The 22307-nt window shown below is 37.2% G+C and overlaps 1 protein-coding gene across 1 annotated transcript in view; it reads right to left on the bottom strand.

The window, feature by feature from the left end:
- RNF17 (ring finger protein 17) overlaps positions 1-22307 on the bottom strand; it is a 164553-nt gene that overhangs the window by 53894 nt on the left and 88352 nt on the right. The window contains exons 17-20 of the mRNA XM_014528174.1: positions 12839-12992; positions 6980-7095; positions 5282-5402; positions 911-1031 (exon numbers count right to left, since the gene is read on the bottom strand). Of these exons, the coding sequence (XP_014383660.1) occupies positions 911-1031; positions 5282-5402; positions 6980-7095; positions 12839-12992 (512 nt within the window). The remainder of the gene's footprint in view (positions 1-910; positions 1032-5281; positions 5403-6979; positions 7096-12838; positions 12993-22307) is intronic.

The following is a 22307-nucleotide window of genomic DNA, read 5'->3' as shown; positions in this document are numbered from 1 at the left end:
GTGGTAAACAACCTGCTTCCCTATTTATAATGGTCTGGCCCTCTAGCAACTTCAGCGCGAAATTATAGCTAATTTGCCTACAAACGTCAGGTGGTCATAATAATCTGGCCACTCAGTACATACTGGAAAAAGGACAGGCCATCTCTCTTTTGCTACTAGTTCTTCTAGTGTTAGGGTTGGGAGGGGAAGCAAGACCACACACTGAGCACGACTGCAGGCTTCTGCTGAGTGTCACTGCTTCTCTGGCTTTCCCTTCTCTGGGCGTTATCAAATATTGGCTTTCTTAAGGGCTATATGTGGGAGTTCTTCAGAAAATCCGTCAAGAGCCACCCCACTGCATAAGTCCCTATTGTGGAAGAATTGCTTTGTCTTGATTCCAAACCCTCCCAATCTCTTCCTCACCACTACTCTGTCCTTCTGCTTCTAGTGTCATCTCAATCATTGTCCTGCCCTGAGTATCAGCACAACGGCTCAAGCCTGCTTCTCTTTCAAAGTATCTGCTTGAACCCAAAAAAATTCACATTTCTCCAAATGGAAATGTGGGGTACTCTACCAGTACACTTATTCTGTATCCTGCCTTCTCTCTTCCTAATTCTTTTCTCAAACAGGTACAAGAGGCTTCCCAAGTAGACGTTCAATCTAGAAATAAGGTGCCAGTATCCTTTTCTAAAATGTACCTTCAATCTCTAGGAGCCATTCTTGTGGTTTCAGGATTCCTTAGGGTTGGAGGGAAAAGCCACTCTAGTCCCTATTAGACTAATGACTTCAATTGTTGTTCCCAACCTAACAGAGAAAAAAATCCCACCTATGGCCCAAGTAGATACCCAAAGGGGAATGACATGCCAGTTTCCCTTCTTGTGAATAAAGTGTTACATATGAACTAAAAATAAAAGTTTACAGGTGTACTTACCCTACTTCATAAGATGCTAGGCCCTCTTTGATTAGCTGGTCATTAATACTAGTAGGAGTCATTCCAGGAGCACCAAGAGAATCAAAAAGCTCAACCAAGAGCACGTTATCTTCCAGAATTCCTATAAAACCATTAAGACTCGTTTAGGGAAAGAAATAAATATGTTGTAAAATATACTAAATGAAGCAATTAAAAAAACTGGAAACTTTTTTCATTTTGTGTACATGAGGTTTCTTGCTGAATAATGTCAAAGTCTCTAAGGGTAAAAGTATCATTTTGCAGACATAAAAGAATTGCCAATATTATCCATAGCATATACAAAATAATAAAATGTTCATTTTATGCTATTGTGTGGTGTTCTATAATGAACCAAAAACAGTTTAAAACTTTTAGATTCAGAAAAATATAAATTGACATATATTCATTGAAAATTTTTTTTGTATGTTTTTACACTGTTTTATCAGATTCAATCAAGTTCCAGAGGACAAAGAAATGAATAAAAATTAATTCAGGTCAGTGATTATTTGCAAAGGTTTACGGTTTTTATAAAAATTGCACAAAGTTAAAAATAACAAAAACTCAAGCTAGAACCCTAAAGTAGAATTTTTTCCCATCCCTTAATCAACTGGATTTTAGGACAAACCATCTAAATTTCTTTTAGAAAACAAATTGGTTGATTATTTATTAGATCTATTTCTTAAACTAAACTAGGAGTTAGCTGAGGATAAAGTTTTTATCTCATGTGCCTATTTACTTATTTATGGGACACAGCATAGAGAATCTGCTCAATGAGTATCTGAATAAATGATAGAGGAATTTCTTTAGGCAACACATACTTCTAAGCATGGAGATCAGTTTATGCCTGCACCTTCCATACATTAGTAGCTGGTACCTGCTAGTCAGAATGATGATTCCAAATAAAAAGATAAACTGTTACCAACAATAACATCCTATATCATCTACTAATAAGAATACATACTAGAAAATGTTTTTCAAGAACCTGAAATCATTTATAACTACTTTTCAATAGGCCAGGTACATTATCTAGAAACAAAAGGCTGAGAGCCTCAATAAACTTTGACCTCCTTACTTTCTGTTTCTTATGTTCCTTTCAGTTATCTGATTTCCTACTTCCCATGTATCAAGTTCTTTATTCCAACAGGGCCAGCTTTCCTTGTGTTCTGTACCTTCACCACTTCCCTGCTCTGCTCCTACTTCCAATTTAAATGTCCCTTGCTTTATAAGGTAGCAATTCGTATTAATGGGAAGCTCTCATTCTCATCTGTGGTAGTTCACTTTATTATAAATGTCTTGAACTCTCAATCTCATCATTGTGCAGGTTAGTGGGGAAAACTATTTTAGGTTGAGCAGGGCCTTTTGGTTAGTAACTATGATCTAGATCAGTGGTTCTCAACCTTCTGGCCCTTTAAATACAGTTCCTCATGTTGTGACCCAACCATAAAATTATTTTCGTTGCTACTTCATAACTGTAATGTTGCTACTGTTATGAATCGTAATGTAAATATCTGATATGCAGGATGGTCTTAGGCGACCCCTGTGAAAGGGTCGTTTGACCGCCAAAGGGGTCGAGACCCACAGGTTGAGAACCGCTGATCTAGATTAATAACTATGGTGGGATTAGTGTTTGGATGCTGTTGGTATAACAAATAAGAGAAAAGGGGAGTCAAGAAAAAAACCCAGGGAGCCCAGTCTTCTTCTTCTTTTTTTTTTAATATATTTTATTGATTTTTTACAGAGAGGAAGGGAGAGGGATAGAGAGTTAGAAACATCTATGAGAGAGAAACATCAATCAGCTGCCTCCTGCACACCTCCCACTGGGGATGTGCCCACAACCAAGGCACATGCCCCTGACCGGAATCGAACCTGGGACCTTTCAGTCCGCAGGCCGGCACTCTATCCACTGAGCCAAACCGGTTAGGGCAGGGAGCCCAGTCTTGATGGGCTGTCCACAGGAGGGGATATTCATGGGAGGAGCTCAAAATCAACAGAATAAATATCAAAAGGAAAGTTGGGAAGCATAATTATCTAGGATAAAGCTCAAAATCAGTGGAGGTTACTCAAGGACTAAGAGGCCCTTAATTTACTGCTCATATCAGAGAAGCCAGATATAAAAATTCTATAGACTAAGGATTCAATTTTTATAATCATAATCCTCTTTTATGGAACTATTTCTTCAGAAAAAAATTTCTTATATAAAAGTGATTAAATGATCACATATGTCATCATTTCTAGGCTATGTGACCTTGAGCACTTGATCTCTAAGCTTCAGTTTCCTCATTGTAAAACAGGCTAATAATCTGACAATGGTTGAGTTCATTTAATGGTAGTATGAGAAAAGTGAAAAAATGGATATAGCCCTGGCTGGTTTGTTCAGTGGTTAGAGCATTGGCCTTCAGACCAAAGGGTCATGGGTTTGATTCCCAGTCAAGGGCACATACCTCGGTTGCAGGTTCCCTAGCCCCAGTAGGGGCTCGTGCAGGAGGCAACCAATTGATGTGTATCCCTCATGTCAATGTTTCACTCTCTCTCCCCTTCCTTCCTCCCTCCCATCTCTCTTTTCCCCTCCTCCCTCCCTTACATTCTGTCTAGAAATCAATGGAAAAAATATCCTCAGGTGAGGATTAAAAAAAAAAAAAGAAAAAAAAATGACATAGTAAAAATTACCCTTAAAAGCCCATAAATCAACCCTAAGCAAACATGGTCTTGTGTATCCTACACTAGTACTCATTAAAACCAACAAAGCCAATGTCGATCATAGCTTTGGAACATATAAAGCCTCAGATAAGTAAGATTTCCAATCCCCCTATCTAAGCCCCTTGGAATGAGACACGTTTCAGATTTCTTCAAATTGAGAAAAGTTGCATATTTTATAATACCCCCAGTAGATTCTGAGACAGCATCCCACAAACAAACATTATTATCCTGAAGTGGAATGTATGCAGGTCCTCAAATTATGTCATTTTGTTATTAACATTGATGAGATGCCTAGGAACTAAACTCGTTTATATCAATTAGCCTATGGTAAAAATGGTTTCGTTACATGTTGTTTTGCTTAAGGTCTCAGAACCCATTGACCATGTTAAGCAAGGACTGACTGTGTGACTATTCATTGTAAAGGAGGCAGAAATTTTATATATTATATATATATCTTCATCTTCTCATGTTGATTCAGATCAGGTTGTGCCATTGAAGTTTTGACTTTCACAATTTGTTGGGTTACAAAATTGTTGGCTAGTGTCAGCCTATGTCTTGGACCCAAACAATGCCAAAAAGAAGTAACTTTTTTCAAAATATACTGAGAGTCTATTGTTCATTTATTTAAGTCAAATGAAATGAAAACAAACAAAAACTATTTACCAGTTATGTCTTCCCTCCCCTCACTTTCCTGCAAATTAAACACTGACCTCCATTATTGCAAAATCAGGGACACAGTCCTGGCAAAAATGCAAACAGAAATAAGAGAAGCTAATTCCTAGCTTTAGGGCTTTCAAGAGGCTGTGTTAAGGGTGACTTGATCGTTAATAGTAAATTTTACCTCATGTACTGATTTAAAACTCTAGACTGCAAGCATGTCAAACTCAAAGGATAACATGGGCCAAATAAACAAGGTTTAAGTTTATGTAGACTGCAAAAAAACAAAAGCTTCAATTTTCATAGAAATGTAGGTTTATTTCTATAGAGACATGCTGAATACAAAGGGCTGAAATAAATGAGTAATCATTAACATAAAATAACAAAATTTTAATAAAAATTAATTATTTTTTCTTGAACATTAACTTAACAGACACTGAATAACTGCACAAATTAATAAGCATAACACAAATAAACCTATTTTTCTTGTTCTCCAAAAGTGAAATATTTCCTGTTGCGCACACCAAACAAGTCAGTATAAGACTAATGATGTGGCAATCGGCTGCTAAAATATTCGCTGCTAGTATTAGTGGAGAGAAATGGTGTGCCTGTGTGTAAGGTGCGTAAGGGAAATGAACGCAACATGATTATAATAATCAGTCATTAGAGAACATTGTAGTTCATTATTATTAATTATATATATCAGGATACTGTAAAAATTAAATTATGAAATTTTTATTAAAACGTTTCTTACATACTGTTATATTGGCTGGGCTGCAAAAATGTTCATTGTGGGCCGCATGCAGCCCAGGCGGCGAGTTTGACATGCTTGCTCTAGAGCATGGAAGACATTACTCCATTTTACCTAATTTCAATAAAAGTCATCTTCACTACTCTTGTTGATGACACACTGAATTTATTATAAGATCTGGTGAATGTTACTCTTATTTAAAATTATGTATGATCACAGAGCAAAAAATAAAAATGAAAATAGCTTACTAATGACTGAACATGTCATAAATTTATCTTGAGTTTTTTCTTCAAATTTTTCTTTAGCTTTTTTGGACCACTGCAATGTCCCTTTACATGGTTCAATATAGGCCAGCTTACATTTAATTGCCTGTGTTAAACAAAATTGCACCATTAAGAAAGTAAACTTAATTTCTAGTTATTTTAGAATTAAAGTTTATGTGTGTTCAAACTAAACTTTGTGTTTGAATTTAATACATATTCAGAAAATAAATAAATATGGAAGAGGCCTATGACAATACTTTATAAATGCAAATAATTGGAATCAACAGGGTATTGTACACAGATACCGGAATAACAAGCATCCATTAAAAGAATTACAAGAACCTTATGCTACATTATTAAATGAGAAAAGCAGTCTATAGGGCTGTATACAGCATAATCCTATAATTGTTAAAAACAGAGACGATGCATATTATAGAAGTATGTTAAAAATATTGAATAAGCCCTAACCGGTTTGGCTCAATGGATAGAGCATCGGCCTGCGGACTGAAGGGTCCCAGGTTTGATTCCAGTCAAGGGCATGTACCTTGGTTGCGGGCACATCCCCAATAGGGGGTGTGCAGGAGGCAGCTGATCGATGTTTCTCTCTCATCAATGTTTCTAACTCTCTATCCCTCTCCCTTCCTCTCTGTAAAAAATATCAATAAAATATATATTAAAAAATATTGAATAATTCTGAGTGATTCCCCTCATTTTGCTTATCTATATTTTTAACCTCTTTCTATAACTTTCTACCCATTTTAAAATGAAAAATACTGCTCAACAGCAATTCAGAGGATTACAGAAGGCTACATTGTTTTCTTCTTCATTCTTGTAGACATCTCTCTTTCTCTTGCACATGTTATATACACTTAAACATAAATGGGATCACAGTAAAAATACTTCTGTAATGAGCTTTTTTTTTTTTACACATACTCTTCCCACATTATATAGATATTTCAAAATAACATTACAAGCTGCAGACCAGAAAATTCTTATAAAGACACAAATATATATACACATATATTTATAATGAATGCTTATTTGCTAAGATACACATTATTTCTTAAACTAGAGGCCCGGTGCACAAAAATTTGTGCACTCAGGGGGGTTCCCTCAGCCCGGCCTGTGCCCTCTTGCAGTCTGGGACCCTTCGGGGGATGTCCACCTGCTGGCTTAGGCCCGCTCCCTGGGGGATCAGGCCTAAGCTGGCAGTCAGACATCCCTCTGGCAGCCCAGGAGCCCTCGGGGGATGTCCACTTGCCAGCGGGGAGCAGGTCTAAGCTGCAGTCGGACATCCTTAGCACTGCTGAGGAGGTGGGAGATGCTCCCGCCACCAATGCTGTGCTGGCAGCCGTCAGCCTGGCTTGTGGCTGAGCAGAGCTCCCCCTGTGGGAGCGCACTGACCATCAGGGGGCAGCTCCTGCATTGAGCATCTGCCCCCTGGTGGTCAGTGTGTGTCATAGTGACCAGTCATTCCCAGTCATTCTGCTGTTAGGGTCAATTTGCATATTACCCTTTTATTATATAGGATAGCAACTAGAACAACTCTATAGTCATGTAACAGAATTTATGTATAGACAAAAATGTTAGTTACCAGAACATTTCTATGGTGAAATGACTTTTAAAAATACTTTCATATGTGTGCTAATATTCCAAACCTATGATTCACAATAAATAGATTACCTTCTCTGGGGGGTTCAGAAATTCATCCTTTATTTTACGCATTTCTTTAAGTGTTATTTTTGCAGTATTGCCAAAGTCCACATATTTAACTTCAACTTCACGATGTCCAGGCAATCCTTCAAAAATTATGAAATTAGAAATCACAAACTTGGAAAGAAAAATCTATCTAGCAAAATTTAGAGTGATTTAAAGTCAACTAATACTTAAAAAATTTTAAAAATTGATTTTAGTGAGAGGAAAGGAGAGAGGGAGGAAGGGAGAGGGAGAAAAGGGAAAGGAGGAGAGAAAGAGAAGGAGAGAGGGAAAGAGGGTAGGGGGAGAGATGTGAGAGAGAAACATCTATTGATTGCCTCCCATACTTGCCCTAGCCAGGGACTGAACCCACAACCTGGGAATCCAACATGCCACCACCTGGTGTACAGGACGACACTCCAACCGAGTCACCCTGACCAGGGCAGATTAGAATACTTTTATGTTCAACATGAAGCACAGTAACCTCCATCTTATATAAAAACTGCTGTTTGAAATTTTAACCCTTTTATTTTGGCTTCTGTAAACACCTGCTTGCTTAAATAATAGGGAAAATAAGACTACTCCCATTCCAGAGAGGCCATAAACTATGCCCCAGACAGAGTTGTCAGTGCTGGCACAAGGCCAGGCCTTGAGATATGGTCTCATGGCCCCTTCCCAGCACACAGGCCTTCTTTCTCAGAAGGTCTGGAAGTCTCATTCCAAATTTGGGAGACAAAGAACTGGAAAAAGTATCAACAGGGAAAGCTTCCTCCATGTTTTTGCTCAGAATTTGAAAGACATTTTTTCTCTGGGCCTGTGCATAATAATAATAATAAAAGTGTAAATCCATTTCTCTAAGCATTGCTTGGTTTTTCTCCGGTCTTCTTAACAAACATACAAACTTAATATTTTTTAAAATGTAAAAAAATATTTCTAATATGTGAACTTAAAAAAATCAACCATAATCCATAGTTGTTCAGACTTGGTGACTAAGAAATAAGATATCGAAGGGACAACCAAAATAAGCATAATAAAATAGCTATCAAGTGCTCATGATTATAGCCTAAAAGTTAAGAATTAGACTTTGAATTAGACTGTCTTGGTTAGAACTATAGCTCAGTCACTGATGGGCATGTGACTCTAAGCCAGCTAATTAAAATCTCCAAGGTATTACCCTGAGCAAGTTAATTTTTCTCTCCAACCCTCATTATTTCATCTGTAAAATGCGTATATCAAACAATCAAATCTTGTTCAACTTTTTTTTTTGAGAATTTACCTATTTAAAACATTTTACAGAGCACCAAGCATAAAGCAAGCACTTAATAAGTGTTGATTATCAACACAGGTCATCAAACAAGGCAAAAAATTTAATAATAAAAAACTAAGGATTCATTCATATAATGATATATAACTATGGAATTTTCAAAATTTATTTTCAGGATATTGTGAAAAAGTAAGTGGAGACAGACCTCTATGTCAATCTAGTCTCTATATTTTAAAGGATACCAAAGAAACCTCTGGAAGATTCAAATACAATGAAGTTTGAATAAAGACCAATACAATCTGGCTGGTATAGCTCAGTGGTTGAGGGTCAACCCATGAACCAGGAGGTTATGGTTCGATTCCCAGTCAGGGCACTTGCCCAGGTTCAGGCTCTATCCCCAGTAGGAGGCATGCAGGAGGCAGCCTACTGATGATTCTCTCTCATCTTTGATGTTTCTCTCTTCCTCTCTCTCTCTCTCTCCCTTCCTCTCTCTGAAAATTAATGAAAACATACTAAAAAAAAAAACAGATCAAACACAACTGACTTTTCTTAGAAAAACTCACAATACACAGTTGACTTTAGCTTTTCTCAGAACATGTATACAGTGCTACTAACCTTGTTGCCATCATTTTCAAATTTAAGGACTGATACTATATATGCTTTCAATATGGGAAAAATAAAGGCTTTCTTTGCTCCTTAACAGAAGTGGAAAAGGTAGAACAACACAAGCACTCAAGATAACATGTCAAACAACTTAAGCCCTTCCGTAACTGAGGTGACTGGGAGGGCACTTGTCTCTAAAAGGTAAGAAGGTCAGGGAACCTGTCCCCACTTCCACTGGAATTTTTATGTAGAACAGGGGTGGGGAACCTTTTTTCTTCCAATGGCCATTTGGATATTTATAACATCATTCACAGGCCACACAAAATTATCAACTTAAAAATTAGCCTGCTATATTTTATCAAACATTTAACTAATTCACCCATAATGCCATGGTCGGGCTAGACCAAATCATTTCATGGGCCTTATATGGCATAAGGGCCTAACGTTCCCCATCCCTAATCTAGAAGAATATTCTCAACTGTACCACTACCATTAGAACCTTACCATTCCTCAAGTCTCTGAAGGAAGATGCCGTTTTAAGCAAAATAAACAAAAAGATAAAGGTTGGAATTTAAACAACTTTTTACCCAAATTATTAATCGCATGAGAGGTGAGTCAGGAGACATGAAAGGTCTCAAAATTTACCTATCATTTATTTTCTCTGAGGAAACAATCAGAAGATGCTCCACCAAAATAAGGGAGTAAACCGAAGAGGTAAACCTGAGATCCAAGAAACAAGGGATCCCATACAGAGAACAGTGAAGTGTATGACCAAGAGAAATAAATTCCCAGGATAACAAAAGTGCAGTAAACCTAGAGGACAAGCATTCTAATTGGAGCAGAAGACAGAAGAATGTTTTCACAGTTAAAAACTAAATACAAGACTTGTACTCAGAAATATAGAACATGGAAAAAAGAGAAAGAAGACTATATAAACACATGGAAGAATATACTATGTCACGGACTGATAGAATCAACATCATTAAAATGTCCATAATACCCAAAGCAATATATAGATTCAATGCAAGTCCTATTAAAATACGAATAGCATATTTCACAGATCTAGAACAAACACTCCAAAATTTATATGGAAACAAAAAAGACCCCAAGTAGCCACAGCAATCGAAAGAAGAACAAAATTGGAGGGATCACAAAACCAGATATCAAGCTATACTACAAACAGCCTGGTGTTGGCTCAAAAACAGACAAATAGATCAATGGAACAGAATAGAGACCCCAGAAATTGACTCAAGCTGTTATGCTCAATTAATCTTCGATAAAGGAGGCAAGAATATACAATGGATTCAAGACAGTCTCTTCAATAAATGGTGTTGGAACAACTGGACGGGTACATGTAAAAAATGAAACTAGACCACCAACTTACACCAAACATAAGAATAAACTCAACATGGATAAAAGATTTAAATGTAAGTCGTGAAACCATAAAAATCCTTGTAGAAAACATAGGTAGCAAAATATCAGACGTCTCACATAGCAAAATTTTCACTGATATAATACCTAGTACAAGAGAAACAAAAGAAAAAATAAACAAATGGGACTACATTTAAAAAAAAAAGCACCTGCACACCTAAAGAAATCAGCATCAAAATGAAAAGGGAACCCACAATATGGGAGAACATATTTGTCAGTGATACATCTGATAAGGGGTTAATATCCAAAATATATAGTGTACTCATAGAAATCAACAAAAGGAAAACAAATAACCCAATAAAAAAAATGGGCAGAAGACCTAAACAGACACTTCTCCAAAGCAGTCATACAAATGGCCAAGAGACATATGAAAATATGCTCAACATTACTAATCATTAGAGAGATGCAAATTAAAACAATGAGGTACCACCTCACACCTGTCAAAATTGCTGCTATCAATTAATTAACAAACAAGAAGTGCTGGGGAGGATGTAGAGAAAAAGGAACCCTAATACAGTGCTGGTGGGAATGCAAACTGGTACAGCCACAAGGGAAATCAGTGTGGAGTTTCCTCTAAAAATTAAAAACAGAACTGCCATTTGACCCAGTGATCCCACTTCTAGGAATATACCTTAAGAAGCCTGAAACACCAATCAGAAAGAACATATGCACCCCTATGTTCATAGCAGTGCTATTTACAATAGCTAAGATTTGGAAACAGCCCTAGTGCCCATCAGTAGATGAGTGGATAAAGAAGCTATGGTACATCTACACCATGTAATACCACATTGTATGCGGGAAACGTATTTATACGTTTTACGTTGACTGTAAGAAGTAGAGCCACCTGTTAGCGCGCGATAAAAACTACCCGCAAACAATGTAATACTATGCAGCAGTAAAAAAGAAGGGTCTCTTACCCTTTGAAACAGTATGGAAGGACCTGGAAGATACTAAACTAAATGAAATAAGCCAGTCAGAGAAAGACAAGTATCACATGAACTCACTCATATGTGTAATCCAATGAACAAAATAAACTGATGAAAAAAATAGACTCAGAGACATAGAAACATGGAACAGAGTGTCAAATCTAGAGGGAAGGCAGGGAGTGGGAAGAGATGAAACAAAGAACTTATATGCATATATATGCATAACCCATGGACACAGACAGTGGTGTGGTGAAGACCTGGGGTAAGGGGCAGGGGCAGGCTAGAAGGGGTCAATGGGGAAAATAAGGGGACATATGTAATACATTCAACAATAAAGATAAAAATATATTATATATTAACTAGAGGCCTGGTGCACAGATTCGTGCACCAGTGGGTCCCTGGGCCTGGCCTGCCCCCTCTCGCAATCCGGGACCCCTCAGCGGATATCGGAGAGCTGGTTTCGGCCCAATCCCCGCAGGCCAGGCCAAGGGACCCCACACCAGACCTCTAGTGTGCATATAAGATCTTTGGTTAATCTCTTCCCTCCCTCCCCGCTCCTTCCTCTCCTCTGAGATTCATCAGTCTGTTCCACGTTTCCATGCCCGTGGTTTCAGCTCCTGCGTTGAGCATCTGCCCTCTGGTGGTCAGTGGGTGTCATAGCTACTGGTCAGTTAGCAGGTCACTTAGGCTTTTATATATATAGATTATAAAATAATAAATAAATAAATTTTTAAAAAACCTGCTCTGGCCAGTGTTGCTCTGTGATTAGAGTGTTGGCCCCCGTACCCGAAGGGTCATGGATTTGGTTTCTGGCCAAGGGCATGTACCTGGCTTGCAGGTTCAATCCCCAATCCCAGTTGGGGCATATGCAGGAGGCAACCAATCGATGTGTCTCTCTCACACTGATTTTCTCTCTCTCTCTTCCCCTCCTCTCCTTCCCTCTCTAAAAAGCAATGGAAAAAATATCCTCGGGTGAGGATTAAAAAAAAGAAAATAAAAAATTTAAATAAAGCTAATATCTGAAAGTCTAAAAATGTGGACAATTGTTTTGAAGTATTAGGCAGATGTAGCCAAACATTAAAAGAAAAAGTAAAAGGTTGATGCAATTATTAACTCAGAATTAAACAAAGTATATTTTATGGTTTACCAATGAAAATAGTTACATAAAACATTAATTTAAGTAAAAACTGTAAGACAACATGAGGGGACAAAAGAGCTATAAGAGATCTAAAACTTATCTAACAAAATAAGTAACATGTAAGAAAATATCAACAAAGTACTATATGTTATTGAAAAGAAATAACAGGTAGATACCAAAAGAAATGGCTGAGTTAAAAGTATTTGCCTTTTAGGAGGAGAGTGGAGTGTAAAGTCATTTAAGCACTTTTTAACATCTTAAATAAAGCAGACATTAGAAAACAAAAAAATGGTCAAATCAAATGAAATCTAAGGAGCCTCTCAGAGATTCATCTCCCAACATTATCACTAGCTTTCTAAAGACATGACAGATAAAAATTATAGATCAAATAATATCACTCCCAAGATTCAATTTATACCTACTCAAATGATATCAGTTTTTAAGCATAACATTTCCTTGTAGAAATAGTGTGCAAAATTGCCTACCAATGACTTTTGCCCGGTACCAAACTCCATCTTCAAATTTGGCTACACATGCTTGATCTTGAACTGGACAGAGAATTTCTAGATTTTCCCCATCTTCACTTTTATAGAAATCTTCAATTGTCTTTAATAGAAATAAAAAATCCAGGCTCTCTATCTAAGAAATAAAGGGATTAAAATATTGCAGTTTCATAGAAACTTAAATTTTTAATGTTGTATATATTATAAAAATGGCTTATAAAATTAAGAAATGTTAGAATTGAAATTAGATAGAAATCATGTTATATAATTTATATTTGAAATAACTTATTTCAGAAGAAGCATATAAAACTAGCAGAGACATAAAAAATTTTAATCACATTCCTCCAGATATCTTAAATGTAGATCCTTCTAGATATTTTCTGACACTTTCCATGGGCCTTCGTTTTTTATAAAAAATGAGCTCATACCATACATACAATTTGACAACCTACATTTTAAAAAATCAACTCTCACCTTTCCTATTTCAGTAAGTGTTCTTATTAGTACTTCTAGACCAATTTAGATTTCTCCCACCGACCAAAACTAGTATCCAATCCAAGATTACACATATCTGGTTATCTTGGTAAGTCTGGTGTATTCTTTTAAAAATGACCCTGTCTTATTGAAGAATCTGCTATTTTTTCTGTAGAATGTCCCACCTTTTGGATTTATGTGTTTATGTTTTCATGCTGTTATTTAACTTATTCGTTCACTGAGTTGGGTATCTTCCCTGAATTTCCTAAAAGCTGATAATTTTATCTACAGTTGTGATGGATCAAAGCCAATGCTTTTTAGCTAGAATATATCATAACTAAAGTTTATGAATGTGCTAAGATTCACATATGGATTGGAGTGATGATTCTAATTCCTGCATTGTACAGTGGTCATAAAGTAATTCATGTAGTGCAACTTTGGCATTGTGTCCAGTTTCCTATCAACCATTCCATCTAATGGTTTTTAAGTGAATTGATAAAATATTTAAATTAATAATTTCAGTAGGGTTTGTGAAATGGCAGCATTATTGAATAAAATAGAGCTTTCTATTATTAAATGGACTATTTGGTTATCTTAAATGATAGTTCCTAAATTTCCTATAGTACCTAAAACATAGTTCTTAAAACAAAACAAAAAGATAAACATTTGATTATTTTTCCAAATATCAATTCTTAAGGTTAAAAAATCCATCTCAATTGGCAAAAAAAAAAAAGTTTTCTCTCTTTTGAGTATAAAAATGCAAGTGAAAATTTTCTGAATCTCTCTTTTATCATTTCATTAAAGTTGCTTTAAAAACTACTTTAAACACTTTGATCTTTTATATTTAAGAACATATTACTCATATTCTTCCATTAACAGGTGATCCAAAGTGAACACTGGAAAATTCAATAGAGGATGACAATCAGCAAGATAGCAAACTAGGAAGCTCCAAGCTATCATTCTTCCATAGAAACATTGAAAAATCTAGAAATCATTGGAACAAACTTTATCAGAGCTCTGAAAAACAGCCAAAGGTTTACAGCAACCAAGCAAACATCAATCAAATTCTTGGTGTTCAAAAAAAATCTCTGCAAAACATTTGCTAAACAGAGATCTCAGTGATCACACACAAGGAATAATCTTTGCAAAAAATAGTTTGGAAAAGTCTCAAACCAACAACTACAGTCTTCAACAATTAAAAAAAAATCCAGCAAACCTGGGGGAATCTGACTTTCAGAATGCACACAAAATAAACAGATAAAAAATGCCACTGAAGAAGCCCAGATAGTGGACTTACTAGACTTAAGAACAAATGTCTTAAGTATGCTCAAAGAGTTAAAGGAAAACCTGAACAACTAGAAAAAAAACAGGAAAACAATAAAGAATCAACATTAAAATACCAACAAAAAGGCAGAAACTATATAAAGGAATAAAACAGAAATTATGCAGCAAAAAAGTACAACAACTGAAATAAAAAATATACTAGAAGGTTCAAGAACAGATCTGAGCAAGCATAAGAAAGAATCAATGAATATAAAGGTAGGACAATTGAAATCATTCAGGGAGAAGCAGTAAGAAAATGCAATGAAGTGAACAAGAGACTAAGGAACCTATGGTACACTATTAAACACACAATATACACAATATGGTAGTCCCAGATGGAGAAGAGAGAAAGAAGTAGAAGATTATTTGAAGAAATAATGCACCAAACTTTCCAAATTTGATGGAAGATATGAATTACAAATCTAAGCAGCTCTATTTTATGGGTTGAATTGTGCCTCTCCCAAAAAGATATGTTAGAGTCATAACCCTGTAGCTCAGAGTATGACTTTATTTAGAGATAAGTAGGGTCTTTCACAGAGATAATCAAGTTAAAATAAGGTCACATGGTAGGCCTTAATCCAATATGACTGATGTCCCTATTAAAAGGAGTACATTTGGGCAAAGAGACAAACACACAGGAGACTGCATGTGAAGATGAAGACAGAGACTGGGGTGAAGCAGAAGTCATGGAGCACCAAAAGTTTCCAGTGAACCACTATAAGGTAGTAGAAAGGAATGGAATAGATTCTCACTCACAGGTCTCAGAAGAAACCAACCCTACTGATAAATTGATCTCACTTCTAGATCCGAACTGTGAGATAATAAATTTATGTTGTTTAAGTCACTTAACTTGTGGAATTATATTATGACAGTCCTAAGAAATGAATGCAGATTTTGGTTCTGGAAAGTAGGGTGTGAATGTAACAAATACCTAAAATGTGGGAGTGGCTTTGGAATTGGGTAATGGGTAGAAGAAGAGGAGTTCTAAGGTGATTGAATGAAAAAGTACAGATTACCTTGAAAAGACTGTTGGTAGAAATATGAACATTAACGGTGCTTCTGGTGAGATCTTAGAAGTGAGGAACATATTATTGAAAACAAGAGGAAAGGCAATTCTTGTTATAAAGTGATAGAGAATGGGACTGAATTATATTCTGTTGGATGGAAAGTAGAACTTGGATATTTAACTGAGGAGAACTTTAAGCAAAGTGCTGAAGTACAGCCTGCTTTATCCTTGCTCATTCTAATAAAATGTTAGAGGACAGAGATAAAATGAAGGAGGAACTGTAAAACATAAAGGAACCAATAGCTGATAAAGCTATTGGCCATGAATGTGGGTTATCTTTCAAGAAACAGGAAGAATGACCCTGAAGTTCAGAGACTGGTGTGTCTGCCACTGCCACCACAGGCCCAGAAGGCATAGGACTCAGAGGCAGTCTTCCTCTGTTCTGGGGGTGGGGCCTCCTCCTGGGTTCCAGAGAGTGAGACAAGGACCCAATGGATGAGGCTGCTGTCAGGGCTGAGGGGACAAGACCACCACCCCAGTGGGACTAAAGGTCAGAGAATCTAGCAAAAGAAAATTATTTTCAAGTCATAAGAATCTAACAAAATTTTCCCTGCCAGGTTTTGGACTTGGCTGGTCTCAGATTCAGAGATAAAAATTTTTTTTTGCCTTCGTTTTAATGATACCCAGTTCTTTCCTATACCTGATTTAGATAAGAAGATTTGGGGCTTTCAGTTGAGTTGATGCTGGAATGATTAAACGACTTTTGGAATGTAGGGATGAGGTGAAAGTATTTTGCATGTGGGAAGAAAATTAATTTTTAACAGAGCTGAGGGTGGACTGTTATGAGTTTAATTGTTTCTTCCTCTCAAAATATGTTGGTGCTCTAACCTCCCATACTTCAGAATGTGACCATAGAAACCTATTTTTTTGGAGGCAGGTTTTTTTTTTTTTTTTACAGAGGTTATCAAGTTAAAATAAGGTATTGTGTTTGACTTAAAATATTTTTAAAATCTTTATTTTTGAAAGTATTACATATACCTCCTTTATCCCCCATTGACCTCTCCAAGATTGTTCCCGTCCCCACCCCGGGCCTTCACCAACCTATTTTCTGTGTCCAGGGGTTATGCATATATGCATATAAGTTCATTGGTTGATCTCTTCCCACCCACTCACCCTCCCCTGCCTTCCCTCTGAGCTTTCACAGTCCGTTTGATGCTTCTATGTTTCTGGATCTATTTTGTCCATCAGTCTATTTTGTTCATTAGATTCCACATATGAGTGAGATCATGTGATACTTATCTTTGTCTGACTGGCTTATTTCGCTTAGCATAATGCTCTGCAGGTCCATCTATGCTGTTGCAAATGGTTAAGAGTTCTTTCTTTTTTACAGCTGTGTAGTATTCCAGTGTAGATATACCACATTTATTTAATCCACTCACCTGCTGATGCTGTTTCCAAATCTTAGCTATTGTAAATTACGCTGCTATGAACATAGGGGTGCATATATTCTTTCTGACTGGTGTTTCTGATTTCTGGGATCACTGGGTCAAATGGGAGTTCTATTTTTAATTTTCTGAGGAAACTCCATACTGTTTTCCATAATGGTTGTACCAGTCTGCATTCCCACCAGCAGTGTACTAGGGTTCCCTTTTCTCCACATACTCACCAAAACTTGTCGTTTATTGATTTGTTGAAGACAGCCATTCTGATAGGTGTGAGGTAGTACTGTTTTTATTTTCATCTCTCAGATGATTTTAGACTTTGAGCATTTTTTCATATGCCTTTTGGCCTTCTCTATGAAGTGTCTATTTAGGTCCTTTGCCCATTTTTTAATTGAATTATTTCCCTTTGGTTAAGCTGTATAAATTCCCTATAAATTTTGAATATTAAACCCATATCAGGCCCTAGCCGGTTTGGCTCAGTAGATGAGTGTCGGCCTGCGGACTGAAGGGTCCCAGGTTCGATTCCGGTCAAGGACACATGCCCAGGTTGTGGGCTTAATCCCCAGTAGGGGGCGTGCAAGAGGCAGCCAATCAATGATTCTCTCTCATCATTGATGTTTCTGTTTCTCTCTCCCTTCTTCCTTCATCTCTGAAAATAATAAAGATATATTTAAAAGTAATATATATATCCCCCTATATAATAAAAGCCTAATATGCTAAGTGTCCAGTCATCCAATTGTCCATTCAACCAATCAAAGCGTAATATGCTAATGATATGCCAAAGCTGCTCAACTGCTTGCTATGACGTGCACTGACCACCGGGGGCAGACAGTCGACTAGTTGGCCAGTTGTTATGATGTGCACTGACCACCAGGGTGCAGGCAGTCGACCGGTCGACCAGTCGCTATCTCGTGCACTAACCACCAGGGGGCAGATGTTCCAACCAGTACGTGAGCTTGCTGTTGGGGTCCGGCCGATCGGGACTGAGTGAGATGGGCTGGATATGCCCTGGAGCCCTCCCGCAGTCCCTCCCTGGCTGGCCAACCTCCTGCATCCCTCCCCGGCCCCGATCATGCACCAGTGGGGTCCCTCCGCCTGGCCTGCGCCCTCTCGCAATCCGGGACCCCTCGGGGGATGTCGGAGAGCCTGTCTCGGCCCGATCCCGCCGGCCAGGCTGAGGGACCCCACTGGTTTACGAATTCGTGCACCGAGCCTCTAGTATATATATAAAACCTTATCGGCTATATCTGTGGCAAATATGTTATCCCATGTAGTGGACTCTCTTGTTACTTTGTTGATGGTTTATTTTGCTGTGCAGAAGCTTTTTATTTTGATGTAGTCCTATTTGTTTATTTTCTCCTTAGTTTCCATTGTCCTAGGATATGTATCGGTAAACATATTGCTACGAGAGATGTCTGAATTTTGCTGCTCATGGTTTCTTCTAAGATTTTTATGGTTTCATGTCCTACATTTAAGTCTTTTATCCATTTTGAGTTTATTCTTGTGTATAGTGTAAGTTTGTGGTCTAGTTTCATTTTTTTGCATGTATCTGTTCAATTTTCCCAACATTATTACTGTCTTGACTCCACTCTATGTTCTTGCCTCTTTTGTCAAATATTAATTGAGAACAATGGCTTGGGTTGATTTTTGGGTTCTCTGTTCTGTTCCATTGGTTTATATGCCCACTCTTGTGCCAGTACCAGGCTGTTTTGAGTACAGTGGCTTTGTAGTATAACTTGATATCTGGTATTGTGATCCCTCCAACTTTGTTCTTCTTTCTCAAGATTGCTGTGGCTATTTGAGGTCTTTTCTTGTTCCATATAAATTTTTGGAGAGTCAATTCTAGGTCTGCGAAATATGCTGGTATTTTAATAGGGATGGTGATGAATCTATAGATTGCTTTGGGTATTATGGACATTTTAATGATGTTGATTCTACCAATCCATAAACACAGTATATTCTTCCACTTGTGTATATCTTCCTCTCTCTCTCTCTCTCTTTTTTTTTAACATCCTGTAGTTTTCCGAGTACCAGTCTTTTACCTCCTTGTTTATTCCTAAGTATCTTAAGTTTTTTGTTGCAATGGTAAATGGGATTATTTCTTTAGTTTCTATTTCTGAGAGTTCATTATTGGTGTATAAAAATGCTAGAGCCCTAGCTGGTTTGGCTTGGTGGATAGAGGGTCGGCCTGTGGACTGAAGGGTCTTGGGTTCGATACTCGTCAAGGGCACATGCCTGGGTTGTAGGCTGGATCCTCAGTGTGGGGCGTGTGGGAGGCAGCCGATCAATGATTCTCTCTTATCACTGATGTTTCTATTTCTCCCTCTACCTTCCTCTCTGAAATCAATAAAAAAGATGCTAGGGGGTTATGGGTGTTAATTTTATATCCTGCCACATTGCCAAATTCATTTAATAAATCTAGTAGTATTTTGATGGAGTCTTTAGTGTTTTCTATGTACAATATCATGTCATCTCCAAATAAGGATAGTTTTATTTCTTCCTTTCCAGTTGGATGCCTTTTATTTCTTCTTCTTCTTTTTTTTTTAAAATATATTTTTATTGATTTTTTTTACAGAGAGGAAGGGAGAGGGATAGAGAGCTAGAAACATCGATGAGAGAGAAACATCGACCAGCTGCCTCCTGCACACCTCCCACCGGGGATGTGCTCGCAACCAAGGTACATGCCCTTGACCGGAATCGAACCAGGGACCTTCCAGTCCACAGGTCGACACTCTATCCACTGAGCCAAACCGGTTTGGCTATTTCTTCTTCTTGTCTGATCGCTATGACTAGCACTTCCAGTACTATGTCAAACAGAAGTGGTGAAAGTCGCATCCCTGTCTTGTTCCTGTTCTTAGTAAAAATGGTTTTAGTTTTTGCCCACTGAGTATAATGTTGGCTATAGGTTTGTCATATAGGGCTTTTATTATGTTGAAGTATGATCCCTCTATTCCCACTTTGCTGAGAGTTTTTATCAAAAAGGGTGTTGGATTTTGTCAAATGCCTTTTCTGCATCTATTGATATGATCATGTGATTTTTGTCTTGCAATCTGTTTATGTGCTATATCATGTTTCTTGATTTGCAAATATTGTTTGTATCAGCTTTGCATCCCTGGAATAAATCCCACTTGGTCATGGTGTATGATCCTTTTAATGTGTGCTGGATCCAATTTGCTAAAATTTTCTTGAGGATTTTAGCATCTATGCTCACCAGGAATATTGGTCTGTAATTCTCTTTCTTTGTAGTGTCTTATCTGGTTTTGGAATTAAGGTAATGCTGGCCTCATAGAAAGAGTTTGGAAGTGTTCCTTCCTCTTGAATTTTTTGAAATAGTTTGAAGAGGACATGTGTTAGTTGTTCTTTGAATGTTTGGTAAAACTCCCCTGTGAGCAGTTTAGATTAGGGCTTTTGTTTGCTCAAAGTTGGGGTTTGTTTTTTTTTAAAATTTTTATTACTGCTTAAATTTCATCAGTAGTTATTAGCCTATTCAGATTTTCTGATTCTTCCTGATTGAGTTTTGGAACACTATATTTTTCTAGGAATATGCCCATTTCCTCAAGGTTGTCCAGCTTGTTGGAATAAGTTGTCCACAGTACTTTTCTATGATCCTTTGTATTTCCGTGGGGTCAGCTGTTACTTTATCTCTTTCTTTTCTAAATTTGTTTATTTGGGTCAACTCTCTTTGTTTTTTGGTGAGTCTGGCTAGAGGTTCATCAATCTTGTTTATCCTTACAAAGAACCAGAACTTGGTTTTACTGATTTTTGTATTTTTTTTATTTTTTAAAAAATATTTTTATTGAATTCAGAGAGGGAGGGAGAGGGAGAGATAGAAACATCAATGATGAGAGAGAATCATTGATTAGCTGCCTCCTGCACTAACTCCTAATGGGGATTGATCCCGCAACCTGAGAATGTGCCCTTGACTGTAATTGAACCTGGGACCCTTCAGTCCACAGAACAATGCTCTATCCACCAAGCCAAACCAGCTAGGGCTTGTATTGTTTTTTTTAGTCCCTGTCATTTATTTACACTCTGATCTTTATTACTTCCTTCTACTTAATTTTTTTGTTGTTGTTCTCTAATTCTTTAATTTGTTTGGTTAGATAACATATTGCTTTTTTTTTTTTTGGAGTAGGCCTGTAGTACCATGAACTTCCCTCTCAGGATTGCTTTCACTGTGTCCTATATATTTTGGATTATTGTGTTTTTGTTGTCAGTTGTTTCCAGGATGTTTTTTATTTCTTCTTTGAGCTCTTTGGTAACCCATTCATTGTTTAGTAGCATGCTATTTACCCTCCATGTGTCTGATTGTTTTTATTGTAGTTGATTTCTAATTTTATGCCACTGTGACCTAAGAAGATGCTTGATATGATTTCAATCTTCTTGAACTTGCAGAGACTTAGCCTGTGTCCTAACATGTGGTCTATCTTTGAAAATGTCCCATGTGCACTTGAGAATGTATATTCTGTAGTTTTGAGGTGAAATGTTCTGAAAATATCAATTAATTCCATCTGATCTAGTGTATTGTTTAGGATCGCTGTTTCCTTATTTATTTTTGTCTAGAACCGTGGTCGGCAAACTGCGGTTTGCGAGCCACATGCGGCTCTTTGGCCCCTTGAGTGTGGCTCTTCCTAAGCCTTAGGAGTACCCTAATTAAGTTAATAACAATGTACCTACCTATATAGTTTAAGTTTAAAAAATTTGGCTCTCAAAAGAAATTTCAATTGTTGTACTGTTGATATTGGGCTCGGTTGACTAGTAAATTTGCCGACCACTGGTCTAGAAGATCTATCCAGTGATGTCAATGGGGTAGTAAAGACCCCTATTATGATGGTATTGCTGTCGATCTCTCCCTTGATAGCTTCATATCTTCCAGAAGTTTTTTTATGTATTTGGATGCTCCTGTATTGGGTGCATATATGTTTACCAAGGTTATATCCTTTTGTTGCATTGACCCCTTTAGTATTATGAAGTGGCCTTCATTATCTCTTGTTATGGCCTTCACTTTGAAGACTATTTTGCCAGCTATGAATATTGCTACCCCAGCTTTTTTACACTTCCATTTGCCTGAATAATTTTTTTCATCCCTTCACTTTCAGTCTGTGTGAGTCCTTTATTCTGAGGTAGACAGCATATGTATGGGTCATGTTTTCTTTTCTTTTCTTTTTTTTAAAATATATTTTATTGATTTTTTACAGAGAGGAAG

Source organism: Myotis brandtii, unplaced genomic scaffold (genome assembly GCF_000412655.1).
Source record: "Myotis brandtii unplaced genomic scaffold, ASM41265v1 scaffold62, whole genome shotgun sequence".
Taxonomy (NCBI): Eukaryota; Metazoa; Chordata; class Mammalia; order Chiroptera; family Vespertilionidae; genus Myotis; species Myotis brandtii.
Note: the sequence above shows the minus strand (reverse complement) of the source record. Positions and strands in the feature narration are given on the sequence as shown.